The sequence below is a fragment of the Typopeltis vanoorti genome, chromosome 13 (assembly GCF_054136105.1).
Source record: "Typopeltis vanoorti isolate ZY-2024b chromosome 13, IOZ_Tvanoo_1.0, whole genome shotgun sequence".
In the NCBI taxonomy this organism is placed as follows: domain Eukaryota; kingdom Metazoa; phylum Arthropoda; class Arachnida; order Uropygi; family Thelyphonidae; genus Typopeltis; species Typopeltis vanoorti.
Genome location: NC_143561.1, coordinates 96,061,967 through 96,081,444, shown reverse-complemented (window position 1 = coordinate 96,081,444; position 19,478 = coordinate 96,061,967). Strand labels below are relative to the sequence as shown.

Sequence of the window (19,478 nt, the reverse complement as noted above, 5' to 3'; positions counted from 1 at the left end):
TCCACTGTCTTTGAAGGTCACCCATTGTTGCCGCCGAGTCTCAGGTTGAGGAGTAGGGGCCTCAGGTGATCTTTTACTAGAGGAAGAGGTCGGTTTAGCTGTCTCCATCCCTCTGTTTTTTCGGTGCTGAGTACATCCCTTGTAGTTTGCTGGATGAGGGCCACCACTCGGCTAAATGTGCCACAGTTGACACATTTAGCCTAGGTGGTTTTTGGCTTGGTGCAGGTGTTAGTGGGGTGGCTCTTAGAACATTTCAGGCATTTGTACTCTGCCTTGCAGAATCTTTGAGCATGACCAAATTTCTGGCATCTATGGCAATGACCAGTAGATTCCCTTTTACGGAGTGACTCTGGGGTGATCCGGAGTCCACAAACCGATGTTAAATCATAGATGTTCTTATAGGCTTTGTGGATCTCCACCAATACCAGAGGCATAGGGGATTTATCTGCTCTAGTCATTCTGCTGATCTTAATAGGTGGCAGAGGTTAGCCTCAATTTCATCTGTAATTATATCCTCCGTGACACCCCGCAGTATTACCTTCAGATTTTTCTCCGAAATAAGAGAAAAGGTGTGGTATTGAATATTGCTAGAGTCTAACACTTTGGCCAGTTTCCTGTAATCAGTCACAGTAGCCGGCTGAATTTTTATGCCATCATCAGTGTTCTTGGCTGAGAGATACTTATCTGTGAGTTTATCATGGTGGATCTTAATTGCATCCATCTTTTCTTTTCCCGGAGGACTATCGGTGGAACCCTCTCTTTCGTGGCGGTCGAGGGATTGGAACTGGAAGTATCCTCTTCCAAACCAAAATCTATGGGAGCCTCTGTGTCAGTGGTTTTGCGCACACGTACATCTTCAAAGTGTGGGAGAGACTGCAACTGAGTAATGAGCTCCTCACTTGTATCGTCCGAGTTATCTTCTGTGACTGCAGAGGGTGGGAATGAGTCAAAAAGCTTAACTTTTCCGGGGGAACTATCACTCAGAAGTTTTCCTAATCTGAGGAATTCATTATAAACCTCCACGAAAATGGTCTCGTTCAGAGGGTTTGCCATAGCAAATCCCGATGACACAATCTGGTGTTTTCCAGCAGTACGATATATAGTTTAGTATGCCCTGTGATTAGGCTTAGAGGATGGTTTCTGATGGAACTAAAAATTGAAATTTAAGTATTCACTCACCTGCAACTTACAAAAACTTTCCGTAATCAAAAAGCTTGATCAATACATGTGAATATAATACTCGACACGAAAGGATAAATCGCTAAAAACATATCAATCAAATTCGCAATTCACCATCAAAAATACACGAAACACTAACACGCGAGCCGCCATCTTGTCCGCGTTTTATTATAAGGACTGGCTTAAAGGGGCGCAGCAAGAATGCTTTTCATCTTCCCCGTTATCTGTAGAGGACAGTGTAGGGATAAAGTGTTGTTGAGCTATTAAAGCTCTGATCATGGCAGGAGGCTAACAGCAATAGTTAGAACTTCACTGGCTACAGCATTGCCATCCATTACCCTCCAAGGGTATTGGATATAATCACCGCATCTCACGGTCGACTCACACAGCCTACCTTCCCCGTCTTATTGTCCTTATAAGGACTAGCTTAAAGGGGCGAAGCAAGAATGCTTTTCATCTTCCCCATTATCTGTAGAGGACAGTGTAGGGATAAGGTGTTATTGAGCTATTGAAACTCTGATCATGGCAAGAGGGTAACAGCAATAGCCGAGCCTCAGTTAAAACTTCATTGGCTACAGCAGTGCCATCCATTACCCTCCAAGGGTAATTACCACATCTCAGGGTCGATTTTCCATTCCTGTTTTATTGTCATTATATCCTTATAAGAACTGGCTTAAAGGGGTGAAGCAAGAATGCTTTTCATCTTCCCCGTTATCTGTAGAGGACAGTGTAGGGATAAGGTGTTGTTGAGTTATTAAAGCACTGATCATGGCAGGAGGGTAACAGCAATAGCCAAGCCTCAGTTAGAACCTCATTGGCTACAGCATTGCCATCCATTACCCTCCAAGGGTATTAATCACCTCATCTCACGGTCGATTGCTTTCAAACACTGAGCCCTTATATAGGGCTCAATGTCTGAAATCAATCGACCGTGAGCTTCCCCGTTTTATTGTCAATATACCAATACCAATAACATTACTGACAGGATGGGTGAATCAAATTTCTGATATATGAAGAAACTACAATTAATTTTATGTTGATGATTATTAAGTTTATTGTTGATTATTACAGTTTTTAATAAAAATAAAAATAATATTTAAGATTCTCACTTTAATAGTAAATATTATTTATATTTTAATTTGTTTGGTTGTAACATTTTTGATAATTTGAATTTTTTAAAACAAAAAAAAGCTTCAGTATAGAATGGAGTGTCTTGCAAGTTGTACTGACATAATTTGTTTAGCACCGTTTTCTACAAGATGAGATGTTTTAATTTCTATATATTGGTTGTTGTATGGATTTACGACAGAAGCTCAGGCTATGAGGCCAGTGTATAATGTCTTAATTGGTTGTGTTCTCTTGGCCCATTTGTCCTGTTTTACTGGACGAAAATCTCGAGTTTTCGGGAGACAAAATCCGGCCATTTACGAACGAGAAAAGCCTTGATAAATGTTTTTCACGTCCTAGACTGGATTCGAACCAGATCTTTTCTGCCAAGGTACATCATCGAAATCGACTACGTTACGGAGACTCCTCTATACAGATTCAGGCGGATTACTATCGAAGGTAATATTAGAGTTAATTTCAGGAGCAATTTTTATCGCCTTTAGAAAGCTTCGATGGAGTGCTTAGCGTCCTTAATAAAATTCGAATCCAGATCGTGTAATGCAGTCTTTCAACTTCAGAAATCCAAGGGTTAGTTTTCGTATTCAGCCATATAAACGAGGAGAACAGAGGTCAGGAACATGACTGCACCGATCACCAAAAATAGGCAAGAAAGTTCTTAAAAATCAAACCAAATACGCCATTGTGCTTTTTACTTTTCATTAATTTTCAAATTTACAACTGTTTAAATTCTTTGACGATGGAGTTTAAGAAATCTGATATTGTGTTAAAAATCAGAAATGCGAATTCCATCATGCATAGTTATTGATTAATATTTTATCTTCAATAAAGCCCTGTGTGGCGTATACATCTATTACGTTAGGACGCAGAAGAAAACCATTCTCAGTCCGACCAGATTTTAACTAACACTTTCTTCCATTGGTTCCTCGGTTATTTGACCTCTGACACTGACAAGCGGTTTTTCCCTCCGGAAATTCGGTTTTTCGTTCCGTAAACGCAGGAAAATTGACAATATAACTCATTATTTAAGATAGTAAATATGTTGTGTTAGAGACTACGAGATGGCTACAAATGGGGATTGAAACGGCCTCGTCTATAGTGGAATAAAAATCATTAGGGATTCGATATTTACTTTATCTTCAATAAAACAATGGAAGTCGTTTTGGAATACTTTTCCCACAGAAAATAATTAACTAATGATTTAATTAATGAGGAAGGGTTGGGTTTACTCCTCCACCTAGGAAAGAATTTGTATGGATAGGCTGGATTTCATCTCTACACTGAAAAGTCTGAAGTGTAGCTGTGGGAGTCCTACCAGGAGCTTAAAATCTTGCCGGTATAGCTCGGGGTCTATGGCTCGCATACGTCTACACCACTATAAGATAATATCCCAGGGGGAGGTTAGCCATATCCTAAGAAGTTAAATGAATTTGTATAGCATTTAAATTCTCGTAGTCGGTACTTCTTGAATGTTCAGTGGATAAATAAAAAAAAAATCCTGAAAAATTATATACAAGTATAATTTATCTTGAAAAATAAAATAATCTCGATAAAAGTGCTGTGATAAAATGATGCACTGAGTTAGAATCACCTTTCTGTTCTAGATACGAAGTAATGTTGTGAGAATTCGCAAAGCAGCTTCAGTCGGAATTTTAAAACGTGTATTTTTTTGTTGTGGTTTTTTGGAAGTGCCTTTCTGGAAAAATTAAATTAACCAAGTTAAAGAAGATAAAATAAAAATGTAGATCATTAGTAGCGTGAAAAATTAATTAAAGAGGAACAAAAACGATAACGGAACTTGAAAATTGACTATAGTTAAAGAACCATGAAATATGCACCGTGTGCAAAGTTAAGTATTAACATTTCTTTCGCAAACGCAGTGCCGAACAGCTTACTACATGAATCAATGGAGAGTCCAAAACGGTCTCCACAGCTACTCCCTCAAAGCCTAAATAAGACTGCATCATTAACAAGCTCTTCACAATACAAAGAATGAAAAAAAAAGCATATTATGTAATATTTATTTATTCATTTTGAGTCTGTCAATCCGAAAATTGGTTTGTTTGAGTAGCAGTACTGCTTTACTAGAGAATAGTAATTATAGAAAGGTGCTTTCCCGTTGTCTTCTTTGCCCAACAGTATTTTATGTCTGTATGTGTATTCACAAGGCCATTTTTCCGGTTTAAGAGAGCCCTGATAAAGGTTTTTCTCGCCATAGACAGGATTCGAATCTTGATTTTTCCAATCAAAGGGCTTCTCTTATATCTTTCTGGTATAAATTTATTGCAAATTATAAATATAATCCTTCTTGAACAATGTTCAACAGTGTTCAGACGTTGACAAATTGGCTGCTTGTGTTCCTACATGATTACAGAAAAGTGAAGGAATGCCAGCTTCCAGTTCAGTGGAGAAATCTTCATGAAAGGATTTATGAAAAGATAACACAAAACCAGGAGCTTATGAAAACGTTAACGAAGGAAGTCTGTGAGAGGAATCATCTGTTAGGCAAATTTCCCAATTGTGTATACAATCAAGAATTTTTGGTTCAGTTTTGGATTCAATACCCTAAAAGTTCGAGTAAAAATCCAAGGTCTGTTGAATTTGGGATTTATTTATAGGGTGTTTGGAGTAAACTATAGTTAAAGAACTATGAACCGTGAGCAAAGTACAACTATTGTCATTTCTGTCGCAAACACAGTACGGAAAAAATAATTATCTTAAAGTTCTTAAAAGAACTGGCAGATGGACTGAGTCCTTGACTCTTTATCCCGTCATCTGAATGCAGAAAATCTGAGGATAGGGTGTTATTGAGCTAAAAGCTCTAGTCATTGCTGGGTAACGGCAATGGCCCAGCCTCAGTTAAAACTTTATTGGCTACAGCATTGCCATTCGTTACCCTGGAAATCCTAAAAAGGACTTTTCTTCCTCCTCCCACCATTCTAAAAAAAAAAAATAATAATTATTAGTCCTTATCCTTATAAGGACTCGCTTAAAGGGGCGAAGCAGAATGCTTTTCATCTTCCCCGTTATCTGTAGAGGACAGTGTAGGGATAAGGTGTTATTGAGCTATTAAAACTCTGATCATGGCAGGAGGGTAACAGCAATAGCCGAGCCTCAGTTAGAACTTCATTGGCTACAGCATTGCCATCTATTACCCATAAGGGTATTGGATTGAATGAATCAATCACCGACTATGTAAGTAAAGGTGAAATCTCAAAAATACGGACGATCTCTAGGCCACTCCATAGTGGGCGAAAGACCGTCCTAATCTCAGCATTGGTTCCACTCAGTGACGGGCTCCCCGACCACTGAGCAGAACCGCTCAAATTCCGAGGAAAATAATTCACCGACAAAGCCCCTCAGCGGGCCGTGCCGGAGAACACTCTCCCCGGAGACTCAAAGTGCTCCCTTTAGGCAAAAACCTTAAGAGAGCGAACTCAAAAACTCATCGCCCAAGTGGGTAAGAGCAACAGCCGAACCTCAGTTAAACTTCATTGGTACAGCTTTGCGTTGCTATCCATCACCCCCAAGGGCATTAATGAATCAATCACCGCATCTCACGGTCGATTGATCCCTGAATTACCCATCTGGTATACCGCATCTTACTGCTAATCTGTAAGCAATGGTGGAATAAAATTGGTGTTTTGTTAAAAAATGTTTTTTAATTAAACATTGTTATATTTTTTATTGAAAATAAAAAATTACATTGGTTTTTATGTGTTTCATATATTTATATACTTAACAAGTACTGTAAAAGTGTACTTTAAATGAAAATTTACAAATTTACGATTTTAACGAAAAGAGTTGGAGAAATATTGGACTATGTCTGAAAACAAGTTGCATAAGTTTTCAGACACTGCGAAATTATATTCATTAATAAATAACTTCCTACACTGAGAAGAATTTCATTTTTCGGTAACTGAGAATTGCTCGTGGAATATTTTGGCAACAGATAATCACAAAAAGTATCATTAATTGTATTGCTGCTGCTGCTTATAAATGTAGTTGGTTGTTTTGTTAGTGCCACTCAGGTTCCGTGATTTTTTTTTATTATTAATGTTTTATCTCGGCACAAATGAAGTAAGATTAATGTTGCTACAATCGAGCTGCACCGAAATATAAATCATAGTAAACAAGGTCTCAATTAAAGTCAAGGGAAGTTTTGTCTTTTCTCTTACACAACAACTAAATGTAAAAAGAAGTTGGATTTGTAATAATAATAATAATAATAATAATAATAATATGCAGCCGTCGAGGCATGTAAGAAAAAGTTGCATGTTAAAGAATCTGAGAAAGAAAAGAAAAAAAAAAACTCAGAAAATGTTGCCAGAATATTTACTGTAATCAAAAAAAAAAAAAAACAAAGACAAAATAATATCAAATTCTATGTTGCTTAAAATGACTAGGAAATTGTCTTCTTTAAACAGTGAGAGAAAAAACGCTTTCTAAGAGTGATTTATAATTTAAAATTTTGAAACAAACTACGGCGTTTATTGGATTTGGAAGCAGGCCAGATGAGGAAGTCGTTCACAAAATACAACACGAATTCTATCAATGACTAAACAGGAAATGAGAAAATTCCATTCTGGTCAAAAAAAAAAAAAAAAAGAGAATGAAAGAAAATAATCTTGGAGACGTTAAGAAAAACAAAAGAAAACTACGAAAAGAAAAATAAAATCACACTGATTGATGCAGTCAAAAACTAAGGAAAATTGAATAAGATGTATCAAAGCAGAAAAGAGACAGAAATAAACTTAATATTGCAACGTTAGATGAGTCTAAGAAGGAAGACGTTTTCTTGGTTGGTGATTAACGATTCGAACAGAATTCTTACGATCTAAAAAAGAAACTTTTTAGAACAAAGGGTGCTGCTGGTGTCTGAACAATAAACTCCAATTTCGAATCAATGTCTTGGTTTAGATTGACGCAGCAGACTTTGTTCTTTTCCTTGTTCCAAAAACCAATTAAGGCCATTATTCAGATAAATCACGTCATTACGTAAAATGATTTATGAGCTTGGCAATTTATATTTTTTAAAATATTCCATAGGATATTTCCTCTAATAAGTTAGACATTATTTGTAGATATTTCATCTAAGTATTGAAATTTAATACTTCAACAAAGAGACCCTCACAGTACAGGTATAAGATGAACAAGATGTCAGATAGTTCCCTTACCTGCAATCCATCCATAGCGTAACTGAAGCACGTGTACACTTCTAATGCGCTGCACTCCCCAGATCGGGGACGGTAAATGACAAGGAAAAAATGAAGTCCAAACAAAGGAACCAACACCAGGGTTGCTCGAACAGCTTTTCTATACAAAAAATAAAAATAAATAAAAATAAATAAATAATAATAATAATAATAAATTATTTTTATTAATAAATTTTATTATTTCCAGCCTTCCATTTTTTTTGTCATTAAAAATGTTGGTGAGTAAAACTGGAAGCCATAATCCAATATTGACTTGACTATTAACTTTCTGTTATCAGTTTAACTAATGTGATTACTAAATTAAATTCTTTTAACCAAAATATGCCAATCTTTATCTTTATTAACCATTCTAAAGGCATTACGTAATTGCTTGAATTACGTAAGTATTCAAGTACATTTCCAATGAGGGTGGTTACCATAACAACCAGTCTTGTTGGGACACTCAACATACGAGTATATCAATTCCTTGCTTTTAAATGCAACAATAAATACACTGAGATATACAGCAGTATACTTAAGTGTCTTAGTATACTGCTGTACATAATGAGCAAGTTTGACTCATTATCAATGAAATCTAAACATCGGTAACTTATTGTGCTAAAATAGTACTTTAAATAATTTTTATCGACTGCCTTGTGAAGCTTCTGAAGCAATACATCGTCGTTTTGTAAGTAGGACTGCGAAGTAAATAGGTTATTGTATTTTCTGAAGATAATCATTTTACGCTAAAACAACACTAAAATATAATTTCAGGTTAATAAATGTGAATAAATCAAAATTATTTGAATGTTTCTTTGCGAACACTTACCTATACTGGCTTGGTTCATTGGCATGAGTAGCTTGTAATTTAGTTACTAATACCCGGATGATGTTACACAAAAATGCCAGATTTAACTATAATAGATAAGAGATTAAAAAAAAGGTGTATTAGATTGAATTAATAATTTAAGTTTAATACTTCACTAAACTTTTAATTTTTAATTAATAAATATTTTTTAATTTTTATAAAAAGTTCTTATTTTTAGACATGTCATTTTCTCTTATTTTGAACAACTGTTCTGTTCACATTTTCAAAACAAGCCTACAAAACGAATTGTAAACATCAAACAAGGCATCGATCCTCATTCTAGAGGATCGAGTTCTGGAAACTACGAACTATTTCCCTCATCTTGGTAGTCATTTCTTAGCATGGTGATAATGACAAGGAAATAAGATCGTTTGAAATATGTTAGTGCTGCTTTAGCACGATTGTGCAACCTCTTAGAAGATCGAAACATTCCTTCTGCAGGCAAACGTTTGGTTGATTACTGTTTATCATCTGAATTTTACTATATGGTTATTAAATGTGCAGCCAGTACGGTCGACAGAGTGTAGCATAGAGGCAGCTTGCCTCACGCGGTGGCTTAATAAGGGTGATCGTACAGCCATATTGCGGTAGGCGCTGCCGCTACGTAGCAAGTGCGGAAAGAAGTTTTTCCAAGCTTAAAACTGATTAAAAATTATTTGCAAATAGCAATGACCCAAGAAAGATTGGTTGGTCGAGCAACTATATCGATGGAGGTGGACATAGCTTATAATTTAAATTTAGAAGAGCTTATAAACAGTTTTATTGTGCGATATCTCCGTAGAGCAAACATTTAATTCATATTATTATGTAATCGTTTTGCATTAATGTTTCTCTTGTAATAAAAACAAAACAGAAGTTGGAGATTTTCCTATATTTTTGTCTTATAATCCATCAGGGGCGATATTTAATTGTTTGCTTCAGGGTGCGATCTAACTGGCGACTACCCTGGGTGCAGCCACTTGAATCCACACTAAATCAGCTATCTTGTAACACAAGCGGCAACAACTTAATCGGTAATTCAGTGACTTGAGTGTTAAAAGTAGAACATTCCGTAGTCAAAAAAAGTCATTAAAATCTCATTATGATCAGAGAAAACATCATTGCGATAAATTTATGTACATATGTAAGAGGTATTTGGCGCACGAGCTTCTTCGATCAGCAAAGATGGCGGATATATTGACCGAATCATGTTAAGTACGGCTGAGAGGTTCATTTCTCACGCAGAAATTGGTGCCCGAAGTAAAATCTCAGCTATTAGTTGTGGAATTTAAATTGAGATTTACGAATTTCATCAACAAATTCGGAAAAAAATAATTAAAAATTCCTGAAACTAAATTCAGCAGAAATTAGTTGACGTTTGTTGCTGATCGTATTTAACTTCGCGAAGTCGAGTTGAGAGAAATGGACTTTAAGGCGATCAATAACTTCTCTAAGAAGTGTAGTATTTGCTCAAGAGACGAACAAATCCGAGCATTTGCGATCAGTTCAGAACAAAACACTCAACCCGAAAGTGCAAACACTGTCGACTTTACTTTTTTTTTTTTTTTCATGTCTTGTAAAAGCATACGGAGACTGCAAACACAGCACGAATTAATTAAGTATTAGATTCATTACAAGGCATTAAAGTGAATTCAGGACTTTATTTGCTTCGTAATAATAATCTCCTTGTAAAGCGGGGTTTTATCGTAAGCTCAAACTGCAATCCTCCCCACCCCACCCCACCCACTACATAAATACCTCTTAAATATTCCTTTGAGTTTTTTTAATTATCGAAATCTTATTTCTGGACCCATCTAAATAATTAAAATCGACTTTTTATTAACCCATAATTAATGCTAACGGATTAAATATCTTCAAAATAAAAATAACTAACAACAAATAATCCATCTTCGATCGAAGTACTTAAAACTGAAATCAAGAGCGCTAACCGTATTTTAAATACTAAATAGAATGTGATAAAATAAAGAATGCTTAAAAGCAACTAATTGTGATAAATACTGATTATTGTTTATCATGTTAACATTTGTTTTACTGTTATTAAAATGAATGTAAAATATTATATGTAATTATCAAAAACTATTTCTGTAGTATCGCATACGATAGGTGGTGAAAAGATGGTTTAAAACACAAATCCTTTGGTGGGAAAGACCTGGGTTCGAATTCCGTATATTATAACTTCCTATAGAAGAAAGCACTTGGGAGTCGAACATTCATAAATAACAAGAAACCAAATGAGGTTGTGTAATCAAGATCAAATGTTTAATCCACCAATCGAGGTCGAAATATCTTTAAATCTCAAATAGCTGTGTGAAATTGTAGTATCTTATATGTTAATTGTAAATATGTTGCTTAATAATTATAAAATAATTTCATATTTTAAGTAAATGTTTAAAAAATTATTTGAAAAATTTTGTATAATAATTTTGAAAATTAATATTTGTTTAAACACCTTTATATTTTTTTAATGAAGAATTTTTAAAATAAGGTTAATTGCTGTACATCAAATTGGGGAAATAGGAACTTTGAAAAGTCCTTTTTAGGACTTCCAGGGTAACGGATGGCAATGCTGTAGCCAATGAAGTTTTAACTGAGGCTCGGCTTTTGCCGTTACCCAGCTATGACTAGAGCTTTTTAGCTCAAAAACACTCCATCCACACAGATTTACTTCATTCAGATGATAAAGAGTCAAGGACTCAGTCCATCGCCCAGTTCTTATAAGAACATCGAATTGGGATCAATCGACTGTGAGATGCGGTGGATTCATTCCATCCAATACCCTTGGAGAGTAATGGATGGCAATGCTGTTGCCAATGAAGTTCTAAATGAGGCTCGGCTATGGCTGTTACCCTCCTGCCATGATCAGAGCTTTAATAGCTCAATAAAGCCTTATCTCTACACTGTCCTCTACAGATAACGGGGTAGATGAAAAACATTCTTGCTTCGCCTCTTTAAGCCAGTCCTTATAAGGACATCAAATTGTTCAGAAATTGTGATTAGGTATTTTTGAACTTCAGGCAAAGTTTAGTTCTTTAACTAGTTCTAATTTATTAGATGTATTATTTTATACGACAATATCGTGTCAAAAAAGGTAAAAATAAGCCTAGGGAAGAAGAGATCTTCCAACACCAACATCTTCAGACTTCATTAAATGTTCCAAAAACATGAAGTACTATATCTTTCATTTCTTCTACCTTTTATTCGTTTATATTTATAGATGGATCAGGCAGGAAGGAATATTCCTTCCATCGATTGCGAGTACAGGAAGCTATACGGATAATTGTTAATCAGATGTAGAAAGTGGTCGTAGAATTTAAAGCTGAAGTCGCCAAGTCCAGTGCATTAGGTGGGTAAATTCCTTGTGTTCGTTTGGGTGGACATAAAGACTGAGGTAATATGGGAATGTGAATTATAAAAGACGCCCAAAGAAAATTTTGATGCCAAAACTAACTGGGCAAAAAGATAAGTAGCTAGAAAAAAGGGGAAAGATGGAGTGAAAATGGAAAAGGTTTACAAGAAGACGACTGGAAAGGCAAAAATGTATAGAAAAGCTATCAACACGAAGGTAATCCGAGAACAGGGACAAAAAGTTCAGCAAAGGAAGTAAAGATGGAAGTACGTATGTGCAGCATGTGGTCTTAGCTTTCTTTTGATATTACTTTGTTGTAAATTTTGAAGTAAACATAAAGTCAGAGATGTGAGGTGAGAATTTAAGGGCATTTTTATACACTTTAAACTTGGATTATGGCAGGTTACATCGGAATGAGTAATAATGTCTTCCTAAAAGATAAACAAATATATACTAAATGGTCATTGCAGTAAAAATTATGAGCAAGAATTTCCTGAGAAAAATAATGATATAAAAAAAAACTTAAGGAAAACCATGCAAATCGAGGATGACTCTTCAGAAGCCGGAAATAAAAGGGAAAAAAATAATAAAAAAGGGAATGTTGCAACGTCGTTTGCGAGCATCACACTTTAGCTAAACATCAGATTTTACAGATAATTCGACAACATATCAAATCACTGATAGGAGAAACAGTTTTCTTTACGAATCAATGAGTGCTTTTGCTTTTCTCCTAACTCTTAACGTAAATGCAAAGAGTCAAATAATTGAGAAAATCCCAGAACGTAAATGAAATTATTATTTTGTGTCCAAATGAAATGTTTTATGTACATAAAAATATCTGAATGAAAACCGCAACAAAAGTTTACGGGACTAAAAGCAAATTACTCACGACGATACTTCTCTTTGGCATTCATACTTTTAGAAATAAATTTAAAAATTTCGACAAACTTAAATATCCTGAGTAGCTTTAAGAACCAGTTTTGTAACTCCACTTACCACTAAGCTTAACAGATTGGGAGCATTCATTATCCATTCGTAGGTTTCAACAGGTACTGCCCAACACCTACATTTAGAAAAGACACTTTTGTGAATAATGCGAAAAACATGAAACAAACTTCATTTAAAGTGATTATTCAAATAATATTCAATAAAAGTTATTAAATTAAATTTAAAGAAAAATATTAAAATCTACAAAAGTCAGAATTTTAGTAATTATTACGTATATCTTAAACCATTTTGCAATAAATATAGACACCTTTTTTAAATCAATAGCCATTAATTAAAATATCTACAGTCTACACAAGCAATTTTTAAGAAATAATCACTACATTTACTATTTTGTTTCACAATCTCGGCTATAATCTCATTCAAACCGTTATAATGATTGAATAGAACGAGCTGTAAACAAACTGCAACTAGGTAATGAATTCTTATGTGTTAATCTGCACATCACATGCCAAATACTGGTTGATCTGAAAAATCTCTCTCAAACGAACTGACTAATAGAATGATGAAATTTTGTACACAAAAAGTTTCAGACTGAATAATATAAGCACGTAAACACAAGAAAGATATTTAATTAACCAAATATTTCTGTCTAGAAATAGCAGACCATCTTCAGTGGCACTACAAGAACAGTTTTTTAAAAAAATACAAGGTGGAATGAACAAGCCGCGTGATATTATATCACTAAGTATTAAAGGGAATATTTTTAAGCAGAGACATGATTGAAATAAAGATATTTCAATAAAAAAGTTTCGGAAATTCCACTCTAGAGGGCGCTAGTCAATATTTATAAGAAAAACATGAATCAAATACATTTAAAATGGTTTTTCAGATAACATTCAATAAAAAATATTAAATAAAATTTAAAGAAAAATTTGAAATCTATAAAAGTCAGAATTTAGTAATTATTACGTATATCTTAAACTATTATGCAATAAATATAGACACCTTTTTTAAATCAATAGCCATTAATTAAAATAACTAAGAAGATAGTGAGATGCGGTGATTAATACCCTCGGAGGGTAAAGGATGGCAATGCTATAGCCAATGAAGTTCTAACTGAGGCTTGGCTATTGCTGTTACCTTCTTGCCATGATCAGAGCTTTAATAGCTCAATAACACCTTATCCCTACACTGTCCTCTACAGATAACGTGGAAGATGAAAAGCATTCTTGCTTTGCTCCTTTAAGCCAGTCCTTATATATAAGATGCGGTGATTAATACCCTCGGAGGGTAATGGATGGCAGTGCTGTAGCCAATGAAGTTCTAACTGAGGCTTGGCTATTGCTGTTACCCTCCTGCCATGATCTGAGCTTTAATAGCTCAGTAACATCTTATCCCTACACTGCCCTCTACAGATAACGGGGAAGATAAAAAGCATTCTTGGTTCGCCCCTTTAAGCCAGTCCTTATATATATGTGTGTGTGTGTGTGTGTGTGTGTGTGTGTGTGTGTGTGTGTGTGTGTGTGTGTGTGTGTGTGTGTGTGTGTGTGTGTGTGTGTGTGTGTGCCGTAAAAGGTGTGATAACGTAGCTAAGATAATACACTGCCATTATGTAAAAAGTATGGGTTTGAAGTATCTAAAGACTATTGGAAGCATAAAGTTCACCAGAAAGTGGTTGAGAATGAAAAGTCTAAAATACTTTGGGATTTCAAAGTCCAGACTGACAAAAGCTTGGAATGTAATACACTCGATATCACAGTGGTTGAAAAAAAAAATGAAAACAAGGGTGTAAAGTTTATCGAAACATCAGTATCAGAAGATAGTCCGATTGACGACAAAGAAATGAAAAATTACAAAATATCGTGATTTGCAAATCGAAGTTGAACGAATCTGGCAGAAGAAGACGAAAATTGTTCCCATAATAATAGGTGCTTTAGGCGCCATCCCTAAAACATTGAAAAAACATCTAGAAGCACTCGAGTTCGATGGATTAAAAATTGGGCAGCTGCAAAAGGCCGCTTTGTTCAGCACAGCTTTAATTTTCAGTAAGTATTTCCACAACTCATAGGCCCTTGGGTAGGGCTCGAATTAGTGGAATATAATCAGCCTTTTCTTAAGACTGAGGAAGCAAATCAAGCTTTCATTAATATTTGGAGGGTAATGGATGGCAATGCTGTAGCCAATGAAGTTCTAACTGAGGCTCGGCTATTGCTGTTACCCTCCTCTCATGATCAGAGCTATATATATATATATATATATATAGTAGGAATATATATATATATATATATTCTTACTATATATATATATAGTAGGAAATTAAATATTTAAATAAATAAATCCCATTAGTTAATTAATTACACTTCATAATTTGAAGATACATTAATTTTTAAAACAATCCCAAAGAATAAATATTCACTTTTGACATATCCATCAAAAACAAGAAATTTAGCTAATTTATTTGTACTTACTGTTCATCCGCTAGCGTGTGTCGAAGAATAGCGTAGATGCCCACTGGAAGAACAGGAAATACTAGAGATAAAAGTGAGAAAAGTAAAAGAAAGTTGAATTACTAATCTTTCAAATATTTGACAAAATTAATAGAGAATAACGAATTATTCCAATTCCGAAATGCACATAGTTGTAGTATTTATCGCCAGGGGGAACATTACTGTGTTCTGAAATCTTAGCCAATAGTCTTAATGAATATTTCTGACTGTAAATTATGACGAAAGAATAATGGCGATGTATAGCTTTTATAGAAGGTTTTCTAAATAATGGAAAAAATAGTCCTTTAAGGGAACGAGGCTTTCAAAGGTATGCGAAATGGCCTAAATTACTTCAATTACATAATTTATAGTGTAATGCTGTTTATAATATTTGGCATAGCACAATCGATATTACTCAGGGTGTATTTGTATATTTACCCGTGATTTTTTTTTTTTTTTAAATTTAAATTCCACAAATATTACAGTTAAGACACTAATGAAATAAAGATACATTTGCTGCCGAAATGCAATTTTAATAATAATAAAAAAAATACTATAGTATATATAAGTAGATAGTTATTACGTATTAGATTCAGCTAAATTTGTATATATATTTGTATATTTAAAGAACTTTGCGATGCAAGTCAAGCCCAAATATTTTATTAGCAAACTTAATTTTTAAAATATTATCAATGAACTTATATCAATGAATAAATTATGCATGGACTAACCTAGCTCAAAATTTCACCAAGAATTAATTTTAATTAAGTTATTAACGTTCCAATTCTTTATAAAATTTTATTTGGTAAAATATAAAATATTTTGTAAAATATCATTTTTATGTTTTTCATAAAAATTATATTTTACAAAATGAATACGAATATATAATATATTTTATAAAATATATTATATATTCATATTACAAAATATTTTATATATATTATATATTTATTATATATTCATATTAAAATATTTTACATATATTATTCATATTAAAATATTTTACATATATTATTCATATTAAAATATTTTATATTTTATAAAATATCATTTTAGTCTTTTATAGTCCTTATAAGGACTGGCTTAAAGGGGCGAAGCAAGAATGCTTTTCATCTTCCCCGTTACCTGTAGAGGACAGTGTAGGGAGCAATTAAAGCTCTGATCATGGCAAGAGGGTAACAGCAATAGCCGAGCCTCAGTTAGAACTTCATTGGCTACAGCATTGCCATCCATTAACCCTCCAAGGGTATTAATCACCGCATCTCATGGTCGATGTTATTCGCCGTCCACCATTTGAGTCCTTAAGTCCTTAAAAGGACTGGCTTAAAGGGGCGAAGCAAGAATGCTTTTCATCTTCCCCGTTATCTGTAGAGGACAGTGTAAGGAGAAAGTGTTTTTGTGCTATATAAAGCTCTGATCATGGCTTGAGGGTAACAGCAATATCCGAGCCTCAGTTAGAACTTCATTGGCTACAGCATTGCCATCCATTACCCTCCAAGGGTATTAATCACCGCATCTCACGGTCGATTAATTTTTCCCATCATTTTATTTAATTGTTAACTTTAATGGCGAGATAGACATCAATCCCTTGGATTTTTATCCCTTCATCGCTAGATTGTGATTATCAATAATGAGAAATTTTTGAGCGCCAGGCTCGCCCGAATTAGGGCCGTGTAGAATCGTTTGAAGCGATGATCAGAGCTGCTTTCGGGCGTTTGTGTCTCCATCTGTCGTTTTCATCATAATTTGATGAATCACGAATGAGTTGGTTGGGATTGAGTGATGCCTGGGAGAAGTACTTGGCAGCAATCTGGTTGAGATACGAAGGTATGTCTGGCATGTTTCCGTCTTGGTGGAGGAGAGCATTCCTAACAAACCACAGGGCGTCGAAGATCATTCGGAGGCATTTATTTTGTAGTACCTGTAGTCTTTTGATGTTGCTGGGGAAGGTGTGGCTCCATGCCGGCGATCCGTACGTTAGTATGGGTCTGATGATTGTTTTGTATATTGTTAGTTTGTTTTCTGGGCTGACTTTGCTTCTTCGGTTGAGTAGAGGGTAGAGTTGAGCTATTGCTGAGTTGGCTTTGTTGCAAGCATGTGAGATGTGGGGTTGAAGCCGAGTCGGTTATCCAGTTTGATTCCCAGGTATTTTACTTCTTTTTGCCACGGGATATCAGTGTCGAACATCGTGACTGCTCCGTGGTGGGTTGTTTTCCTTTTTGTAAAGAGTATGGCCGTGCTCTTGTCGGCGTTGACATCTATCCTCCATTTCTGAAACCATTCTTCAAGATTTGTTGCTGCGTCTTGTAGTCGTTGTGTGGCTAAGTTTGGCTTGAGTGATCTGGTCAGTATTGCCATGTCGTCGGCATAGAAAGCCATGATGGTTGATGCTGTGCTTGGTACGTCTGAGATGAAAATGTTGGAGAGTAGCGGCGATAGGAGGGAGCCTTGCGGGACACCTGCTGTGATGCTTCTCATGGAGGATCTGAGACCACGTAGCTTAACTTGAAATTTTCGTTCTTTCAGATAGGATTCTATGATTTTGGCGAGGTTTAGTGGGTATTTTGCAGCTATTAATTTGTGGATGAGGCCTTTGTGCCATACTTTGTCAAAGGCTTTCACCACATCCAGGAAGATTGCACCTGTGTGTTGTTTCCAGTAGTTATGAATTCTATAAGTCTGAGGACCTGTTGGGTTGTGCAGTGGCCATTGCCAAATCCGAATTGTTCTTTTGGGATTAGGTCGATCTTGTCCGTTTCGTTTTGTAGGCGGTTCAGAATTATCTTTTCCGCGATTTTTCCCAGATTTGATAGGAGGCTGATAGGTCTGTAGTTCTGGGGGAATTGAGGTGCTTTTCCTGGTTTCTGGATGAGGATTATATCTGCCTGCTTCCAGCGAGTGGGGAAGTAGTTGAGTCTTAGCATCGCGTTGAAGATAACCACTAGAGGCATAACTGTTTTATGGGGAAGTGTTTTTATGGTTTTGTTTGAAATCTCGTCAGGACCTGGGGCCTTTCTGTTGTTGAGGCTTTTGATGATTTGGTGTACTTCCTTTGGTGTAGCATAGCTTATGTTTTCTTGGCTGCTGCTTTGATGGAGTGCACAGCGGACATGCCTGTGTATTTTTTCAATGAAGTGCAAGTCCGCATGCGCATAGTTTGGGCTGAATTGCAGTTCCAGGGCATCCGCGAAGGCTTCTGCTTTCTCGTCGTCTCTGTATGCTATGCCCCTTTCTCCGTGGATTGGCTGAATGTTGAGGCGGTCGCTGCGAAGGGCTTTAGTCATTTTCCACAATGAGTTGTCTTCGGTGTTTAAGGAGCTTAGCTTCTTCCACAGCTGGTTCTTGTGATCTTTGAACGCATATCGGACTAGGTTTGTTGCCGTTTAGCTCTTGTCTATCCTGGGGGGATAGTGTTGTATGGTAACTGCGTCTGATCCTGTTTTTGCTGCGGATGAGCTTTAGAATCTCTTCTGGGAGCAGGTTGGATTGAGCTGGAGCGGTAAAGGTGGAAGCTTCTGCTAGGCCAGCTTGGATTGTGCTTTCAAATTTTCTGATCGCTGCATCTATTTCTTTTAATGAGGAGATGGTTGGAACGGGTCCTGTGAGGTTGCGGAGAGTAGCGTTCAGCTTTCTGAAATTTGTGGAGAACTGCCTGGGGATGATTTCTGTTTCCCTGCCTAGGCTTAGTAGTACCGGATTGTGGTCGGAGCTAAGATCATTGACTACCTGTAACTGGAATTGGTGCGAGGTGTTCCTGAAAATGGCTATATCCAGCACATCAGGTAAAAGCTCTGATCGTGGCAGGAGGGTAACAGCAATAGCCTAGCCTCAGTTAGGACTTCATTGGCTACAGCATTGTCATCCATTACCCTCCAAGGGAATTGGATTGAATGAATCAATCACCGCATCTCCATCCGTGATCACCTTTCCTTATAAGGACTGGCTTAAAGGGGCGAAGCAAGAATGCTTTTCATCTTCCCCGTTATTTGTAGAGGACTGTGTAAGGATAAGATGTTATCGGGCAATTAAAGCTCTGATCATGGCAAGAGGGTAACAGCAATAGCCGAGCCTCAGTTAGAACTTCATTGGCTACAGCATTGTCATCCATTACCCTCCAAGGGAATTGGATTGAATGAATCAATCACCGCATCTCCATCCGTGATCACCTTTCCTTATAAGGACTGGCTTAAAGGGGCGAAGCAAGAATGCTTTTCATCTTCCCCGTTATTTGTAGAGGACTGTGTAAGGATAAGATGTTATCGGGCAATTAAAGCTCTGATCATGGCAAGAGGGTAACAGCAATAGCCGAGCCTCAGTTAGAACTTCATTGG

At 36.0% G+C, this 19,478-nt stretch overlaps 1 protein-coding gene across 2 annotated transcripts in view; it reads right to left on the bottom strand.

The window, feature by feature from the left end:
- The window catches only part of LOC150100391 (calcitonin gene-related peptide type 1 receptor-like), a 135,630-nt gene that overhangs the window by 7,828 nt on the left and 108,324 nt on the right, over positions 1-19,478 (bottom strand). For both annotated transcript variants that reach the window (XM_090402758.1, XM_090402757.1), the window contains exons 10-13: positions 15,130-15,190; positions 12,710-12,776; positions 8,329-8,414; positions 7,482-7,620 (exon numbers count right to left, since the gene is read on the bottom strand). In XM_090402758.1, coding sequence (XP_090258884.1) covers positions 7,482-7,620; positions 8,329-8,414; positions 12,710-12,776; positions 15,130-15,190 — 353 coding nt within the window. The remainder of the gene's footprint in view (positions 1-7,481; positions 7,621-8,328; positions 8,415-12,709; positions 12,777-15,129; positions 15,191-19,478) is intronic.